Source organism: Musa acuminata, chromosome BXJ2-4, assembly GCF_036884655.1.
Source record: "Musa acuminata AAA Group cultivar baxijiao chromosome BXJ2-4, Cavendish_Baxijiao_AAA, whole genome shotgun sequence".
Classification (NCBI taxonomy): domain Eukaryota; kingdom Viridiplantae; phylum Streptophyta; class Magnoliopsida; order Zingiberales; family Musaceae; genus Musa; species Musa acuminata.
Window position 1 is genome coordinate 10,370,905 of NC_088341.1, and position 16,627 is coordinate 10,387,531.

At 38.2% G+C, this 16,627-nt stretch overlaps 2 protein-coding genes across 3 annotated transcripts; both read left to right on the forward strand.

Moving 5' to 3' along the window:
* The first annotated feature begins 1,123 nt into the window (after positions 1 to 1,123).
* LOC135609004 (IQ domain-containing protein IQM1-like) lies at positions 1,124 to 4,563 on the forward strand. Of its 2 annotated transcripts, none has more exons than XM_065102096.1 (10): positions 1,124 to 1,295; positions 1,562 to 2,108; positions 2,204 to 2,318; positions 2,425 to 2,490; positions 2,588 to 2,676; positions 2,766 to 2,856; positions 2,947 to 3,093; positions 3,178 to 3,270; positions 3,345 to 3,446; positions 3,627 to 4,563. In XM_065102096.1, exons 2-10 carry the CDS (start codon positions 1,651 to 1,653, stop codon positions 4,368 to 4,370), a joined length of 1,905 nt encoding a protein of 634 aa, XP_064958168.1. In that variant the 5' UTR covers positions 1,124 to 1,295; positions 1,562 to 1,650; the 3' UTR covers positions 4,371 to 4,563. The 2 variants fall into 2 exon arrangements, with proteins under 2 accessions (XP_064958168.1, XP_064958169.1); XM_065102097.1 differs by lacking the exon at positions 1,124 to 1,295 and adding an exon at positions 1,304 to 1,443.
* A 4,869-nt stretch (positions 4,564 to 9,432) lies between these two features.
* LOC103981364 (beta-galactosidase 5) lies at positions 9,433 to 16,627 on the forward strand. The gene is made up of 19 exons (XM_009398079.3): positions 9,433 to 9,841; positions 9,969 to 10,064; positions 10,202 to 10,314; positions 10,416 to 10,482; positions 10,646 to 10,738; positions 10,835 to 10,978; positions 11,600 to 11,688; positions 11,904 to 12,009; positions 12,118 to 12,205; positions 12,920 to 13,038; positions 13,142 to 13,306; positions 13,527 to 13,705; positions 13,870 to 13,979; positions 14,074 to 14,183; positions 14,290 to 14,400; positions 14,495 to 14,605; positions 14,680 to 14,885; positions 15,411 to 15,747; positions 16,182 to 16,627. The coding sequence occupies exons 1-19, from the start codon at positions 9,671 to 9,673 to the stop codon at positions 16,311 to 16,313; spliced, it is 2,547 nt and encodes an 848-aa protein (XP_009396354.2). The 5' UTR covers positions 9,433 to 9,670; the 3' UTR covers positions 16,314 to 16,627.

The window sequence follows — 16,627 nt, forward strand, 5'->3', positions numbered from 1 at the left end:
CTAGTGGTGGTGGGTGAACCGAGGGTGTGTTTCCCAGTGGACAAGGTCAGAAGGTGAGAATGAAGAACTGCGTCGCTGTGAGGAATCCTTCAACCCTGAGTGTGTGACTTCTGTCCGAGACGAAGTCCTCCACTCAGTCACAAAGCGACTGCAGGTTTACATCTGAGCCAGTGGTGAGGCCGATCGATCGGATGCGTGCGTTCAAACATGATGCAGATCCTGCAAGCCATGTCAAGTCCATGAAGAGGTCTAAAAGACGATCACCAAGCAATCCTACCCGATTGGAATCAGTCTTTAGAGGCTGAGGACTACCTGCTACCTGCTTACTAGTTTAGTTCTTTGATGTGCGTGTCCTAACCACACAGAATAAAGAGTCGAGAGGCTCATCGAGCTGCTTTTGGTGCAGCAGTTCCTTACAGAGCTGCAGAGCTGTCTGTCCCACAGGCCACATAAGCTATTGAGCTTTCTTTGGGTTGGATTGGATTAAGTTTCATTGCAGAGAGTTGAAATTGTATCCATTGCTTCAGTAAGAAGGATGATAGACGCCCAACTGGGACTCTCAAGGATAAGAAAAGAACAGAGTTTGACGCAGGAATAACTGAGCTTGTGTTCTTAATGTGTAAAGACTATGCAATATGGTAAATTACATTAAAAAATCATGATGTAAAAGTATATAGTTTCTAGAACGACGTGCAGAATATTTGTTCTTTCATGACCGAATCGATCGAGGCTTGTTTCCTTTGTTGAATCGATCATCGCAAAAGACATGCTATATGGCATTATTTACAGCCACACACAGGTTGAGAGGGTCCAAAGTTCTTTCTGCAATACCAATCTTTCAGTAATTTGAACGTCAATCTTGTTGTTGTTGCAGTATGAATCTTTCTTGATCTCTCTCTTTACGTATACATATCAAGGCAAAAGGAGACAAGGAGTAACACAGAAAAGGTTGCTCTTTTTTCGGTTCCATGCTACTGCGTTACTGCCTCCCTTGGTGGACTCGGAGGACCACGTGGTTGGAAATTTTGGGTTGCTCCACTGTCCTCCCACCGTCACCTCTCTCTCTCTCCCCCCTATTTAAGAACACCATCTTGGATCAGCTCCAATACAAAAGGGAGAAAACCACACCCCTGATCACCTTATTTTAGGAGCATAACACGAAGTCCAACCACTATCTTCTTCTCCCGGCCATTCCTCATTCCCTGCCACTACCATCCCCCTTGCCTCTGCCTCATTCATTCCCTTCTCTCTCTTGCACAAGCTGTTGGATGAAGCTGAAGGCAGGGGAGGCCAAGGTGAGGACTTTATCCTGCTTCTGTTTTGATCCTTTCATTGTTAGCTTGCTTTGAGATGGACGGTAGTGGGTTAAAGAGCTGGTTCTTTGCCTTTATTCTCTGTGGTATTTTCTCGAGTTTGAGTTGGAATGCGTCTTGATTAATGTGGGTGAGTTAGTATGTCTTTGTTCTTTAAGTCTTTCTTACTGCTCGTGGCTTTGGGATTCACAGTACAAGTTTGGTACCAAAATCTTCTTGTTTAAGCTCATGGATTGTTTTCGTTGCAGGCTGAGATCTGAATCACACTGCTGTTGTCAAGAACTTTGTTGATTCTGAAGAAATTTGTGATATAGAATCTCTTCCACCTACTTTCAACATGGGGTTAACATGCCCTGGAGCTGGCTATGATTCTATAAATGATAGCTTGCAATCTCTCCTTGTGCAATCTGTCAGTTTAGATAACAATGTGAGATCGACTCTGCGGTCCATCAGCTTCAATGGCCGAGACTCTGAGCCTGCTAAACTCAAGGCTTTTGGCTCAGGCAAGTTTCTAATTAAAGAATCTCTGAGCTTTAATGGAAGGGAAATGGATCCTTTCAACTCGGACACCAAAATCTCAATAGAGAGTCCGACCTTTGCACCGGATAAATCCACAAAGTCTGATGTTCCCAAAACCTTGAGGTTTAGTCCTTTGGGGAAGAGGCCCTCAGAGTCAATTTTGATCAAACCTGACAGCCCAAAGCATGAAGCCGCGGTGAAGTTACAGAAGGTCTACAAAAGCTTTCGGACAAGAAGACAGCTCGCGGATTGTGCCGTCCTTGTAGACCAGCGCTGGTATGTCCTTTACATGGTTTTCTCTCTTTTAAGGACAGCACTTGTCATCATCTTATACTTTAGATAACTAATATGTGAGATTCTGTTTGATCTAGGTGGAAGTTGATAGATTATGCACTGCTCAAGCGTAGCTCTGTGTCTTTTTTTGACATTGAGAAACCAGAATCAGCAATCTCACGGTGGTCCAGGGCGAGAACCAGGGCCGCAAAGGTATATTTCCCTGTTTAATGATTGCATTCAATGGATAATGAATAGATACATTTAGATTGTGTTACTGTGAGCATTAAACATTAGGAGTCTCATTCTTGTTTTACAGGTTGGAAAGGGTTTATCAAAGGATGAGAAAGCTCAGAAACTTGCTTTGCAGCACTGGCTAGAGGCAGTGAGTCTCAGTTCACACAAGTTTCTTTTTTTTTTTTCTGCATCTTTCCTTGTTATCGACATTTTATAGATATTCTTTTGCTGTAATATATGGACAGATTGATCCTCGGCATCGTTATGGTCACAACCTGCAATTCTACTATGATTGTTGGCTTCAATGCGAAAGCATGGAACCCTTCTTCTACTGGTTAGCTTTGTTCGCTTCAACTTTTTTAGTGATTTCTGATGGCTTAAAAACCAGAATATTGGCCTTACCAAGCCGCTTTGAATTGTTAGGCTTGATGTCGGAGAAGGTAAGGAGGTCAGCCTTGAACAGAAGTGCTCTCGATCAAAACTTCAACAACAATGTATCAAGTATCTTGGCCCAGTAAGCAACCTTCTTTGACAATCCTACAGCACAAAATTGTTGTTAAGATTAGTTGTATTTATATATGAACATATTGTCACCTTTTTTCAGAAAGAAAGGGAAGCCTATGAAGTTGAAATCGAAGATGGAAAATTCGTGTACAGGCAGAGCAGGCAACTCCTAGACACATCTAATTGTCCAAAAGGTGCCAAGTGGATTTTTGTCTTAAGCACATCAAAGAAATTATATGTCGGTCAGGTGAATTTCTTTATCCTGTAAAAATCATAATATGTTGTATCGTAGTTTGATGGATCAACTAACATCACGTTTCGGATGTTGCAGAAGAAAAAAGGCACATTTCAGCACTCTAGTTTTCTTGCTGGAGGGGCTACTTCTGCTGCTGGTCGATTGGTTGTAGAAAACGGAGCGCTGAAGGTAAAAATTAATTAGAATGATTTCAATATCTAGGAAGCTATATTCAGTTACTTAATTCCAACATGATTTGACAGGCTGTGTGGCCTCATAGCGGGCATTATCGCCCAACACAAGAGAACTTCCAGGAATTCATGAGCTTTCTTCAGGAAAACAATGTAGATCTTACCGATGTTAAGGTGAGCAAGTCACTTATCCTGATGTATTTAACATGTTTAAAATATACTTATTGTATTCCACATGATCAAAATACATGATGCAGGAATTGTGAATATGCTAAACAGGAAAATAAATTTATATTCTTGAGCCAGATGAATGAAGCATTAAAGGTTTGATTGTCTTTGTCTTGTTGCATACAGAAAAGTCCAACTGAAGAGGATGATGAACTCTACAATAGATTGAGACACAACCGCTCTGAACTAAACTTGGCCGAAAGAAATGCCTCTGTCAAGCCTGAAATTGGAGTAGATTTATCCAATGCTTCCAGTGGGAAAACAAGCAGCAACACAGAAGCAGACACCTCATCATCTGAGGCATTTGAGGGAACGAACATTAGTTGTTCTCTAGCCAATCCAAAATTAGGGGGTAAAGAAAATTCAGAGAAATCACTTGACATGCAGCTACACTGCAGTCTCCACAATTTCTGCAAGCAGATAGTTGTTAAAGACAATGAAGAGAGTGAAGATGAGGATGATGAGGATAGAGGCAGTATCAGACAACCTAAAAGGGTTAGGTTAGATGGGAAAAATGAAGTATCCAAGGATTCATCAAATTCCGATAAACACTACATTTTGCGAAAAAAGAACCTCTTTCTTGAGGAACAAGAAGAGGATGAAGAAACCATTGTACCATCAGAACTGATACTCCGAAGGTTAAATTCAATGAATGGCATCAAATCATATCAGTTGGGGAAGCAGCTCTCTTTCAAGTGGACAACAGGTGCAGGGCCTCGAATCGGGTGTGTGCGGGACTATCCCTTGGAGCTTCAGTTCCGTGCTCTAGAACAAGTCAATTTATCACCAAAAAGTCCTACAATGTGTAGATTTTCCTCGCCACGAATCACAAAATGCCAGAGTCCAAAGTCGGAGGAAGCATCTCTGTAGAAGGCTGCGGCAGCAATCACACAAACCTGACAAAGTTAGATAAAGAAACCAATTACTTAGAATCACTGTTTGTACGTATATAAAAGATGATGAGTATTCAATTCATTTATTTTGTAGATCTTATAGAGAAATTCAAATACCTCACTTAAAACTGTATCAAATTTTTGATGGATCAACAAAGATCAATACCATTTCTTAAAAGAAATTAGTTCAAAATGTTTCTGGTACTTTGTAAGTAGATAATATCTCTTTGCTAGACCTCTGTTGTATCAAACAACATTGTCAAAGAAGGCAAACAAGCTGTGTGAAACTTCCATGGATGTTTTAAGTTGAGCTGGTCATTCAACTACAGAAATTGCAGAAGCATCATTTTGGCCAACTGTGTGGGGTTCAGAGGATCATGTTTTGATCATAGGAATTGTAATTACTGAGAAGTATTCAAATGATGAGAATATCCATCAATGAGATAGCCAGGAGAGGTATTTCTAAGTCAACTTCACCATTTCTTACCTTTCCTCTCAGAAGAAAGAAACTTCACTCCAATATACCTGCCTCAAGACACCATAATGCTAGATCAAATAACTCAGCTATTTATAATTATATAGAGAAGATGTTTCCGAAGAAACTCGAACACACTGATATCTCAGGTCAAAAAAAGGACTCCACCATTGTCCTAAGGTTTGTTTTCTCTGCAAATGACTAATTCAGGTGACCAAATGTTTTCAAGTTAGCTGCTATATAATAACTTGCAAGCAATCCAATTATGAGCAACCAAACATCCTCCTAGTGTTCTTTTTTGTGAAGGATGTCCATGCTGGTTGTAATCGAAAATATTAACTTTCAAGCATGAACAAAGATTTGAGGTTTATTCATATTTTGTCTTTTTCTTTTCTAGTGGGGGATAGAAAGGGGCCATTTGGATCAATACCTCATTTCATTGACTGATAACAAATGCATGGAGAAGTGAGAAAAAGAAAAGATGGGGAGGAATGGCCTCCACCATGCAAGATTTAATGGGATGCCAAAGTGACAGTTGACTTGCAACTCCAAAAGAAGGTTGGAAGATGCAACCATTACTCTCTTTCCAAGTGTACATGGGTAATGAATGTAGTGGCCATTGGTTGGATCATATTCCTTGCTCCATCAATATGTTGGTGGTGACCACTAAACCATTCCAAGGTGCATTGTAGTGGGCATTGGACACTTGGTACTTCCTGTGTTGACATATTGGTAGTCAATGAAAGGTGGCTAACATCTTCATCCTTCATAGTGCTTTTTCAAGCATGAAAACCATGACTTCAGGTCTGACTTTGACTGACAGAAAAGACTCTGTATTGGTGAGAACCTTCTATACTGAGTTATTAATTATATATATATATATAAATATATATATATATATATATATATATATATATATATATATATATATATATATATATAAAAGCTAAAATTCAAGGAGAATAATATTATGAGAGATTAGTATTAGTGGACAATGGAAAATTTTGATATTGTGATTGCCATTTGATGAGAAATTTCTCTAAAATTTGTCAAAAGAAGGAATAATGGTATAGTTCAGCAGATGAGGAAAAAAAAAGAAAGTAAGTGGGTATAATTCAGTAATTCTTGTTTGTTCTCCTACTTGATTGCGAGTAAAGTCGGCCTAATCTTTTGGTAAAAGAAATTGACCCCATCAAATGATAGATATTTTATGGATTTGTAAGGCACCCAACACATGATTAACCAAATGATTTTTTCCCTCATTAGCAAAATAATTTAGTTTCCATGGAGTTAAGTGGTCTCAGACATGAGTGATTTATGAAGCATTAGTAAATATAGAAAGATAATAATTAGTGTCTATAGCACAGTAAAGTGGGCTGAGCCAAGAGAGATGATAGAGCTACAAATGAAGCAGGCTGGATCAAGGTAGGTTATATAGCCCAAGGAGGAAGAAAAGAGAGACTACTGCTACCACTACTACTACTACTACTACTACTACACATGATCTTTTCATAGATGTTCATCAGCAGAAGCACAAGAAGGCTTCTGATTCTGTAACATATTTATCAGAATATCACATGAAACCATGTCAGTAACACAACATGAACATTATCCCTGTTGCATATCTTAAAAGGAATTTCTATGTATTGTTCCAAAGTTGCATGAGATAAAACTGGAACCATAAGAACACTAGTTTCCATCACCTCATCTGCCATTGTACAGTCTTGATATCAACTTAATTGTCAGTCTAAGTTTTCTCTTAATGAAGTGTTTGTTATATTTGCATTGTGCCTCTCATCCAAGGCTTATGGTGATCATATTGTCGAGGCTGCCTCGGGTTCATGGGGTATATGCATGAGCTTTATCAGCATGATCTTGCTTTCCAGCAGTTGACCATGCAGCACAACATGCTGATACTATCATTTTTCTTGTTTTGCAGATGATTATTAAGCCATTAAATTGTGAGCGAAATCCAGTATATATCATTCGACTCTTTTAGATCGAGAACAATATGGTTATCTCACACATAAATATTTTCCTAACAATTCAAGAAGCAGGTGTTATATTATTATGACAGAGGGAAACACAGAGAGAATTACCACTGCTTCTCTTGTTTTTGGTGCAAAATGACAGTGGGAAACAGAGTTCACCAGCTTGATAAGACAAAACAGAAGATTTGATGCAGACTAGGAGCGAGCTTTTAGTTTTCATTACTAGTGAGAGTGTGAGGAAGAAGGCCAACAGTCCCCACCCATTAGATGAAGTCTTACTTGGACCTGCCATCGACCAAACCAAACCATACGCTCTTCCAGAAACAGAAGCGTCCATCATCTGCGCCACCCACCACGGCGCGTTCGCTGTGCGCACGCACATCCGTTGTCGAGTGAAGTGCGCATCGGATCTACAGGCATAAAGAGAGCAATGTTGGGCGAGAATGACGGGACTTTGTCTTATAGCGAGGGCCACAACTATAATAATGGCGTCGGTGGAGCGAGAGGAGCTCTCGTCGGCAATATAACAAACACTTGGTGAGACAGTAGAATATATATATATATATATATAGCCAATTATGCATTATTGATGGGTCCAAAGAAAAAGTTAAAAGGTTGCAACATGAAGCTTGTGTCAATAATTTTTTATGTTTTTATTCTAAAAAAATAATTTTATTATACTAATATGAAGCCTGCTTTAGGTGGGTCAATAATTTAATTTGTCCACCATTAATTTTTCCCAATGGATGTGATTCATTTCATGATGGGTTATTAGTGTCATGAACAAAAAAAAAAAACTAGAGACACTATCTTTACTTTAGATTAAATTAGAGCCTTAAATGAACAGACACAGTGCATGCTTACCATTTCTATCTGTACTTTGGCCATCTTGCCTTTCTTTCTGGTGTCTTTCATTGCATCCAAAATGTTTCTTGAAACCACAAGGTTGGTTAGATCTCCAAATGCACACTTTGAGCTGCAAATTGTTTTAGTGATTCTACTTGTTTTTCTTTTCATTTTTTTAATAAAAAATATCAATTACTGGATGATGAGTCTAAAACATTGTCAATAGCAATTTCACAAATTTTCTATATCTAAAGTAACACATGGATTAATGACATTAATTGAATGAATGGATGATTGATTCATATATATATATATATATATATATATATATATATATATATATATTACATTTGATATGTAAATATATTATTATTTCTCAAGTTTTAAATCATAAAGAAGTAATCTTACTAATGCAGCAAGTACTAAATCTTGAAAATCTATTTGATGTGATGTGATGGACACCAAGCATCTAACCAAACTTAGGATTCTCTCTCTCTCACTCCATTGTGTTAGCACAATCAATGGGAGCCTAGCTTGTCAATTTTCCCTAAAGATTCTAAAACACATTTAAACCAGTATCCATATGTTGTTCCCCCTTTGTTTGTACTCATCATTCACAGGGTGGACAATGAAAGCCCTGACCTAATAAGCCAGATGAACTTTCCTAGGGCACATAACAGTTGCAATTGTTGTGGGGACCTAAGAGTGAAAGAGGAAAAGGTTGATTCAGATTTGGAAGCACATCATTTTTATCTCTGGAAGACAAATTACAATGTTATGTTTGTTCCTTTGCTATATACTTGATCAAGATTTTAATTCACAGGAATAATCTTTTTTATTGTAGCATAATATTGAATGTTGGTGGACAGATCTATTTTTCTTGTTATTTAAGGCATAATGAAAATGTTTGGTCCACTAGGGAGGACAAAATGCTCATTCCTTTTTGATCTAACTTTATACCCTCTATTAAAGAACCTCATTGCCTCTCACATGTACCAATCTCTCTTTGGTGGTTCCATACCAGAGAATAATGAATGCTGTTGGCCATGTCACTTGTTGAACATTGAGATTTGTGAGCTTCAGATTGAGCAATGTAGTACTGCAATAGAAATTTGGAGTTTAATCATGTGAAGATTATTATGCATCACCCTTGAAATCTTAAGAGATGATGTGGTAAATGACAATGGAAATGCAGGAGTTGTTTCTCATCTTTTTCCTCTTGTCTTCATGGAAACCAAACATTGGCTCACTCCACTTGAGTCAAAAGCATGACTACCTCTGCTCCACAACCCCAGAGAGTTGCTAATTGCTGAATACTTTCCAATGGCAACACTCTTTCAAGAATGTTGGCCAGTAGTCACAGAAGCTGTTGCAAGGACATCACATCCCATGCAGGAAAACCAACAGAATTTGTACCATCAACCCTAACCTACCTATGCATGGAGGTCAAGAAGGGGAAACATGCATGTGCTTTGGGAAAGAAGGCTTGGCATGATGAACTTCTCACTTTGTTTGTTGCCAGTAAATTCTACAGAAGTTTGTACCATATACCATGACCTAACCATGCATGAAGGTCAAGAAGGGCAAAAGGTGTGTGGTATGGGAAAAGGGGTTGCCATGATGAGCTGCACAATTGTTTGGAGTGGTGCACACACTTGTCCATGCTGTGTGAGGAGGTAAAGAGATGCCAACACCTGTTCTTTCCATTATATTAATAGCTACCAGTCTGACTGTCCCTGAGCTCTGCTCAGCTCACTGCATTGTGTATCCAACACAGCTGATGGATTCTTTGGCAGGTTAGGAAGACCACTCCACAGCCCATCCAAGCCTTCCTGTGACTCCGTCAGTGTCCTCCTCCTCCCTCTGCAACATCTCCCTCTCCTGAAAAAAAAAAAGGAAAGGGAGTGGGAGAGCAGGAGGGAAGAGTGAGATCTGAGAGAGTGGAGTGGGAATCACCACCTGAGAATGGGATCCCAGAGTTCACCACATTTCCTTTCCTCACTGCTGCTGCTGCTTCTTTTTCTTCTCCCTGTGGCACAATGTGGTGTGACCTATGACAGGAAGGCCATCATCATCAATGGGCAGAGGAAGATCCTCATCTCTGGCTCCATTCACTACCCCAGGAGCACCCCAGATGTACTTCCTCAAGAAAAACTCTCTCAGAGATTTTTGTTCCTAGATTTATATTTGTCTCTTGTATTCTCACAGTTGCTGAGGATTTTGTTGTTAATCTTGGATGGGCTTCGTTGTTTTGGTGTGTTAGATGTGGGAAGGGCTCATTCAGAAAGCTAAAGATGGAGGACTGGATGTTATACAGACCTATGTCTTCTGGAATGGGCATGAGCCTTCACCTGGAACTGTATCTCACTGACCTTTCTTTGCACACTTCTTCAATTTTGACTATCCTTCAGTGTGTTGTGTGTTCTGATTTGTTGTAGAACTAACATCTTAGATGGTTCTCCTTGATTTCATACATTTTTCTTTCTCATTTGGCAGTACAATTTTGAGGGAAGGTATGATCTGGTGAGGTTTATTAAGACAGTCCAGAAGGTGGGGTTGTATGTCCACCTCCGAGTTGGGCCTTATGTCTGTGCCGAGTGGAATTTTGGGTAACTTTTCCAGCTGCATAAACATTCTTTCTTACTTATCTCATGTAAAAAAATCGTGGTGTTTTACTTCTATCTCATTTTCGCTTGCTATGTTTGTTCAGAGGATTTCCAGTTTGGTTGAAATATGTACCGGGAATCAGCTTCAGAACAGATAATGAGCCGTTCAAGGTCTACTCCTTAATCCATTGTTTCCGATTTAGCATCACATTTCTTCTCCTTCTATTGATGCAAAAACTGCAAGATTTATACCTTCTCTTCCATATTTTACTCAGTTTTCTTCATTAAATCTTACCAAAGAGTATACCTTACAAGAATATGATTTTGTTTGCAGATGGCTATGCAAGGTTTCACCCAAAAAATTGTTGAGATGATGAAAAGTGAATCACTATTTGCTTCCCAGGGTGGTCCAATCATTCTTTCACAGGCATGTTTCTTACCATTAACCAAAGGCATTAGGAGGAGAAAATCATGGAATGGTCTTTTTGTTTCCACTTGCTGATCTATAGTTCCATGGATGCAGATTGAGAACGAGTATGGGCCTGAGAGTAAGGCATTAGGGTCTGCTGGTCGTTCATATGTGAACTGGGCTGCGGACATGGCTGTTGGATTGGGAACAGGTGTGCCATGGGTTATGTGCAAGGAGGAGGATGCCCCTGATCCAGTGGTAGGAGGATCTACTATATTCTACACACGTTTCTTTCTTTTTTTTTCTTTCCCTTTTTCATCTTGAGTCGTGTTGAAGGTGGGGTTGGTTCTCTTTGTTTTTTGTTGCATATATTGCTAACAAAATGTTTTGTTTCTGTTTCAGTCTTGCATGTATCTTTAAAACTTTAGTGTTTTGATGTCAATTTACTTTGCTCTTTTTCTATTTAATAGACCTATATATCTCATCCAGCTTCGATCACTAATTTGTCTTGGATTTTATATTAGAAACAATTCATATCTTAATAAACTAGATTCACCTAATATACTAAGTTTTTTGTAATTTAATTTGAAATCTAGTAATGTTTCTGCATTTTTTTGGGAAAAATTTAATATGGCTATTCTCGAGAAATAAGTGTGATGTCAGATTTCTAACTGTCAGCTTTCAATTAAATAGTGTTATCGTCTTTGTGTCACATTATTAATCATGGTTCTCAAATGTAAAGAAGATAATGAGTATTCTAAACTTATGCAAGTTGAGGAGCAATATTTTTTGCATGGTCATTTATGTTAAACCATATGCATTCTTGATAGCATATGTTCTCAATATTTTCCTTATAAATCTATCTACTTTTGAAAACAGATAAATACATGCAATGGCTTTTACTGTGATTCTTTTACTCCCAATAAGCCTTATAAGCCTATGATGTGGACTGAAGCTTGGAGTGGCTGGTAAGTTTCTCTTAAGTTATATATTTTCACTTTCAGCTTAAGTTGGGATGTGTATGTTGTGTCAGGAATTTGCATCATTGTCTAATGAAATGCTTCGTCTTTGAAGAACTTATGTGCTTTCTTATATTTATCTTCTTGGGAAAACAGACCTTGTTGACAAGTACATGTTACCACAGAAGCTAATTGCAAGACTTGCCTCTTTGTTACCACTATAGGTTTACAGAGTTTGGAGGCACTATCCGTCACCGACCAGCTGAAGACCTCGCATTTGCTGTGGCACGCTTTATACAAAATGGTGGTTCATTCATCAACTATTACATGGTTAGACAATTTATTCATACTAGTAAATTGTCTTTGCATGCTGATGATTCTAAGCCTCTCCAAAGAACACATTAATTGATACAATTTTCCTTTCCGTACTTATTGAAGTATCATGGAGGAACTAATTTTGGGCGTACGGCTGGAGGTCCTTTCATCACAACCAGTTATGATTATGATGCTCCAATAGATGAATATGGTAAGGATTTTTTTTTCTTTTCCTTTTAGAAAATTGTCACAGATGACATAACATGTTGACACTAATTTTCCTTTGTTTGTATTTTCCATTATTATATCGCATGTGCTCTCTCTATCTTTAATGTGTATAAATCTCTCTCTCTCTCTCCTTGTAGTTTGTAAATACATGGGAGAAGTATGTAATGTATCTTCGCACTTATGTTTGTTGACAGGTTGATTCACATTATTGTGGAATTCGACATATTTTGTTCTAATGGACACTGTTTAATTAAGAGAAAAAAAGAGCTTTCATGTCTTTGTTGATGCTTTGATGCAAATTTCAGTGTTTGAATTATAGGTTGTTCATAAGATTGGTTTTTTATTAAATGAGGGCTACCAGACTTCGAAAGAGGACCTTTTGTCTGCAAAGATCAACTAAGCTCCTCTACTGTTGAAAGAAATTAATTGAGCTCCTTCAGCTGTCATATTATTACTTCAGTTTTGGTTTTAGTTTTTTAATATGTCTACTTCAATTGTCATATGATATGTTGAGAACCATAAATTGAACTCCTTCTCAGGAACTTGAAACCAATAATGCAATTTTTCATTGATTGGTTTGAATCTCATTATGATACTAATAAAAGTTTGATTTTAATACAAAAACACAATGAATATATTTCTGTTTACTTGGATTTGAATTAGATAGGTTTTCAATTTTTTCATGACAAACTGGCAGGACTAATCAGAGAACCAAAATATGGACATCTAAAAGAGCTCCACAAGGCCATTAAGTTGTGTGAACAAGCTCTAGTTTCAGCTGATCCAACAGTTACTTCCTTGGGAAGTCTCCAACAGGTGTGTTAAATTCTTCTTATATAGTGATTAGTTATATTTATCACTTCTATTGTTTTAAAGGTGGACATGTATGATGACTCAATTTACTGTGTTCAAATTTTAGGCTCACGTTTTCAGCTCTGAGTCTGGAGGTTGTGCAGCTTTCCTTTCAAATCACGAGCCAAATTCGTATGCAAAGATAATGTTCAATAACATGCACTACAACTTACCACCTTGGTCAATCAGCATCTTACCTGACTGCAGAAATGTGGTATTCAACACTGCAAAGGCAAGTCATTTTGCTTCAAATTCTACAAATTTTTTATCAAATGTTGCTGGACACTTCTAAAATCTTGATGGTTAAACAGAGATTGAAATAGAATACTTCCAGCCAATATGTATTTCATTCCAGTTAAATTGTCAAAAGTTCATACCATACTAGCAAGGCTTTTGAATAGTCAAATTCTATGTTACATGTTTCTGAGAGTCTGTGTGTGTGTTCACTACAGATTGGTGTTCAAACATCTCAAATGCAAATGTACCCCACTAATACCCAGTCACTCATGTGGGAGAGGTATGATGAGGAGGTTGCTTCATTGGAAGAAAATTCTTTGATTACTGCAACTGGGCTGCTGGAGCAGATAAATGTTACCAGGGATACTAGTGACTACTTGTGGTACATCACTAGGTGTGACTTTGACCACATTCCTTATTTCAGCATAATCAAAATAGATTTGAACTATCTGATGTTTAAGTTCTTCTTCAATTTAGAATGACATTGTGTCTTAATGTTGAGATCACCAGAATAATGTTTAATATACTAAATAAACAGGAATGCCTCTTTTTGTGTAGTGTTGACATCAGCTCAGCTGAAGAGTTTTTAAAAGGGGGAAAGCTTCCTGTCCTCACTGTCCGGTCAGCTGGTCATGCACTGCATATCTTTGTCAACGGACAGCTCTCAGGTATGTTGCATATCCATGGTTCTTCTATTTATGTACTCTTAATTCGGCAAAGCTTTAGTTAGCAAGAGGCTGAATTTTAAGTATGCTTTGGCAGGTTCTGCATATGGAACCAGGGAAAATAAGAGAATCAAATTTTCTGGAAACATCAATCTTCGTGCTGGAACTAATAGAATTGCCCTGTTAAGTGTGGCTGTTGGACTGCCAGTAAGTTTGCCATTTCTTTTCAGTCTGAACCGGTTTGCATAGTGAATAGAATTGCCCTGTTAACACTGAATTTTCAAATTTCTTTGCCTCTATTACTGCGGTGAAGAATTCTGGGGTGCATTATGAGTTGTGGAGCACTGGAGTCCTGGGTCCTGTTGTGCTACATGAGCTTGATGAAGGAAGTAGAGACTTAACATGGCAGACATGGTCATATCAGGTAATTTTGCTTTGCTGACCTTGTTATCTGTTACAGTGTGGTAGATTTCAGTGCAGCAGAAGTGGTATCTTTTTCATTCTTCTTCTTTGTGTAGGTTGGTCTAAAAGGAGAAGATATGAACCTAAATTCTTTGGAAGGTGCTTCTTCTGTTGAATGGATGCAAGGTTCATTAGTACAAAATCAGCAGCCGTTAACATGGTATAGGGTAGGTACACAGACCTGTCTATAATGTTATTTTCTTGATAATCTCAGCTTTACCCACTAGACTTGTCTTTTCAGGCATATTTTGATGCTCCTGATGGAGATGAGCCATTGGCTTTGGATATGGCCAGCATGGGGAAGGGTCATGTGTGGATAAATGGACAAAGCATTGGAAGATACTGGACTGCGTATGCGCCGAAAGAGAATTGCAAGTCATGCAGTTACACAGGGACATATCGATCACCTAAGTGTCAGAGTGGTTGTGGCCAACCGACCCAGCGATGGTAACTTTGGCATGAAAAACATTCTTTTCCTTTTTGTATTTTTAACTTAATAATTACATTTTGGATAATCCCATTAAACTAATATAAAGCCAACTTGAACAAGTTATTTACTCTGAAATCCTTTGATAGAGGGACTTCAAACAGTTGAATTCCTCCTGTTTTAGTATGACTTAGCAACATCATATCCAGTGTTAGCAAGACTTGGAAATGTTTTTTTGGTTGTATAAATTCAAAACTACTTGTGTGCCTGTAATTATTAAAGATAATTGCAACAATTGCTCAATCTCAAGGATGCTACATTTGGTGCAAAGAAACAATTGTGGCTATTACTGTTAATCTGAAATATCTATCTAACAGATGCCTCGTAACTCTGCCACCATTTTTTTTTTACTTTATTGATGACTGGATAGCAGACTTTTAAGGAATAAAATATATGTTTAATGTTGCAGTTAATGGAACTAAAGTAGGATATGTGCTGATGAATTTGGAAATAGTGTACCGTTGAGCTAATTGTTAGATATTCAGGTACCATGTGCCACGTTCCTGGTTACAACCAACAAGAAATCTACTAGTAGTATTTGAAGAACTTGGAGGTGATGCAACAAAGATTGCATTAATGACGAGATCTGTTTCTAGTGTTTGTGCTGATGTTTCTGAGTGGCATCCCACAATAAAAAATTGGCACATCGAGAGTTATGGAGAGCCTGAAGAATACCGCAAGCCAAAGGTCCATCTGCGATGTGCGCCGGGACAATCTATATCGGCCATCAAATTTGCTAGCTATGGGACACCCCTCGGAACTTGTGGAAATTTTCAACAGGGAGCATGCCATTCGCCAAATTCCCACACCATCCTGGAGAAGGTTACCACACTTCTAATTTATCTTACTCTGTTCTTCAATACACATATTTTTCTATGTTGCTATTTATGAGTTCTTTCTTCGATGAAATTATAGTTACAAGACAATGAATAGATATGGCACGGGCAAAGTGTCTGTGCCCTCAAAATGTGTGTCTGATTAAAATCCACTGCAAATTGATGCGTAGGCAGCGTTAGTTGCTGCATGCGGAGACTGGCCCATGCATTTGTATCATATAGTTTCTAATAGGGGATGAGGGAGAATCCATATATGTGTATGATCTAATATGCATATTCCTTCAACATGCATCTACTTTTGACATATATTCCCTTGTATGTCAAAACCTTGCAAAGAATAATTACATCAATGCATATTTCATTTTTAAATTTATTGTTTACCGATAAGGTAAAATTTGACTCCTTGTTACATTTAAACAGAAGTGTATCGGAAAGGAGAAATGTGTGGTTGCCATCTCCCAGGCAAACTTTGGCGGTGACCCATGTCCGAATGTGATGAAAAAAGTTGCAGTAGAAGCTGTATGTTCTTCAGCTGTTCAGCCGATAACCTGAGCTTTGCAAATCGCATTGGCCAGAACAACTCGGCGTAATTGTAAAGTGCTGGTGTCGATCGAATATAGTCATTTGTATCGTGTGGTAGTTGCATTTAGAGGGAAAAGATAGTATGTCAGTGTGTGCATTTGCTCATTCAAGTTATCTCTTTAAATTCTGAGATATTCGCACTGGTCTACCAACGCATAATCCGAAGTTGGTGCCAGAATGGATAGCATCAGGAAAGCAGAGTAAAACAATCACTTATTTGCTTTCTTAGATGTCTTGTTCTTAATTTCTTCACATTAGTTATCGAAGTAAGGTGTCATTTGACA

Bases quoted from the DNA above. Each gene is read 5' to 3' on its own strand.
- LOC135609004 (XM_065102096.1), top strand. From the start codon at position 1,651: ATGGGGTTAACATGCCCTGGAGCTGGCTATGATTCTATAAATGATAGC. The intron at 2,677-2,765 runs GTTAGCTTTGTT...TTGAATTGTTAG, and splicing joins ATGGAACCCTTCTTCTACTG to GCTTGATGTCGGAGAAGGTA. The intron at 3,447-3,626 runs GTGAGCAAGTCA...TGTTGCATACAG, and splicing joins TAGATCTTACCGATGTTAAG to AAAAGTCCAACTGAAGAGGA.
- LOC103981364 (XM_009398079.3), top strand. From the start codon at position 9,671: ATGGGATCCCAGAGTTCACCACATTTCCTTTCCTCACTGCTGCTGCTG. The intron at 12,010-12,117 runs GTTAGACAATTT...TACTTATTGAAG, and splicing joins CATTCATCAACTATTACATG to TATCATGGAGGAACTAATTT. The intron at 15,748-16,181 runs GTTACCACACTT...ACATTTAAACAG, and splicing joins CCCACACCATCCTGGAGAAG to AAGTGTATCGGAAAGGAGAA.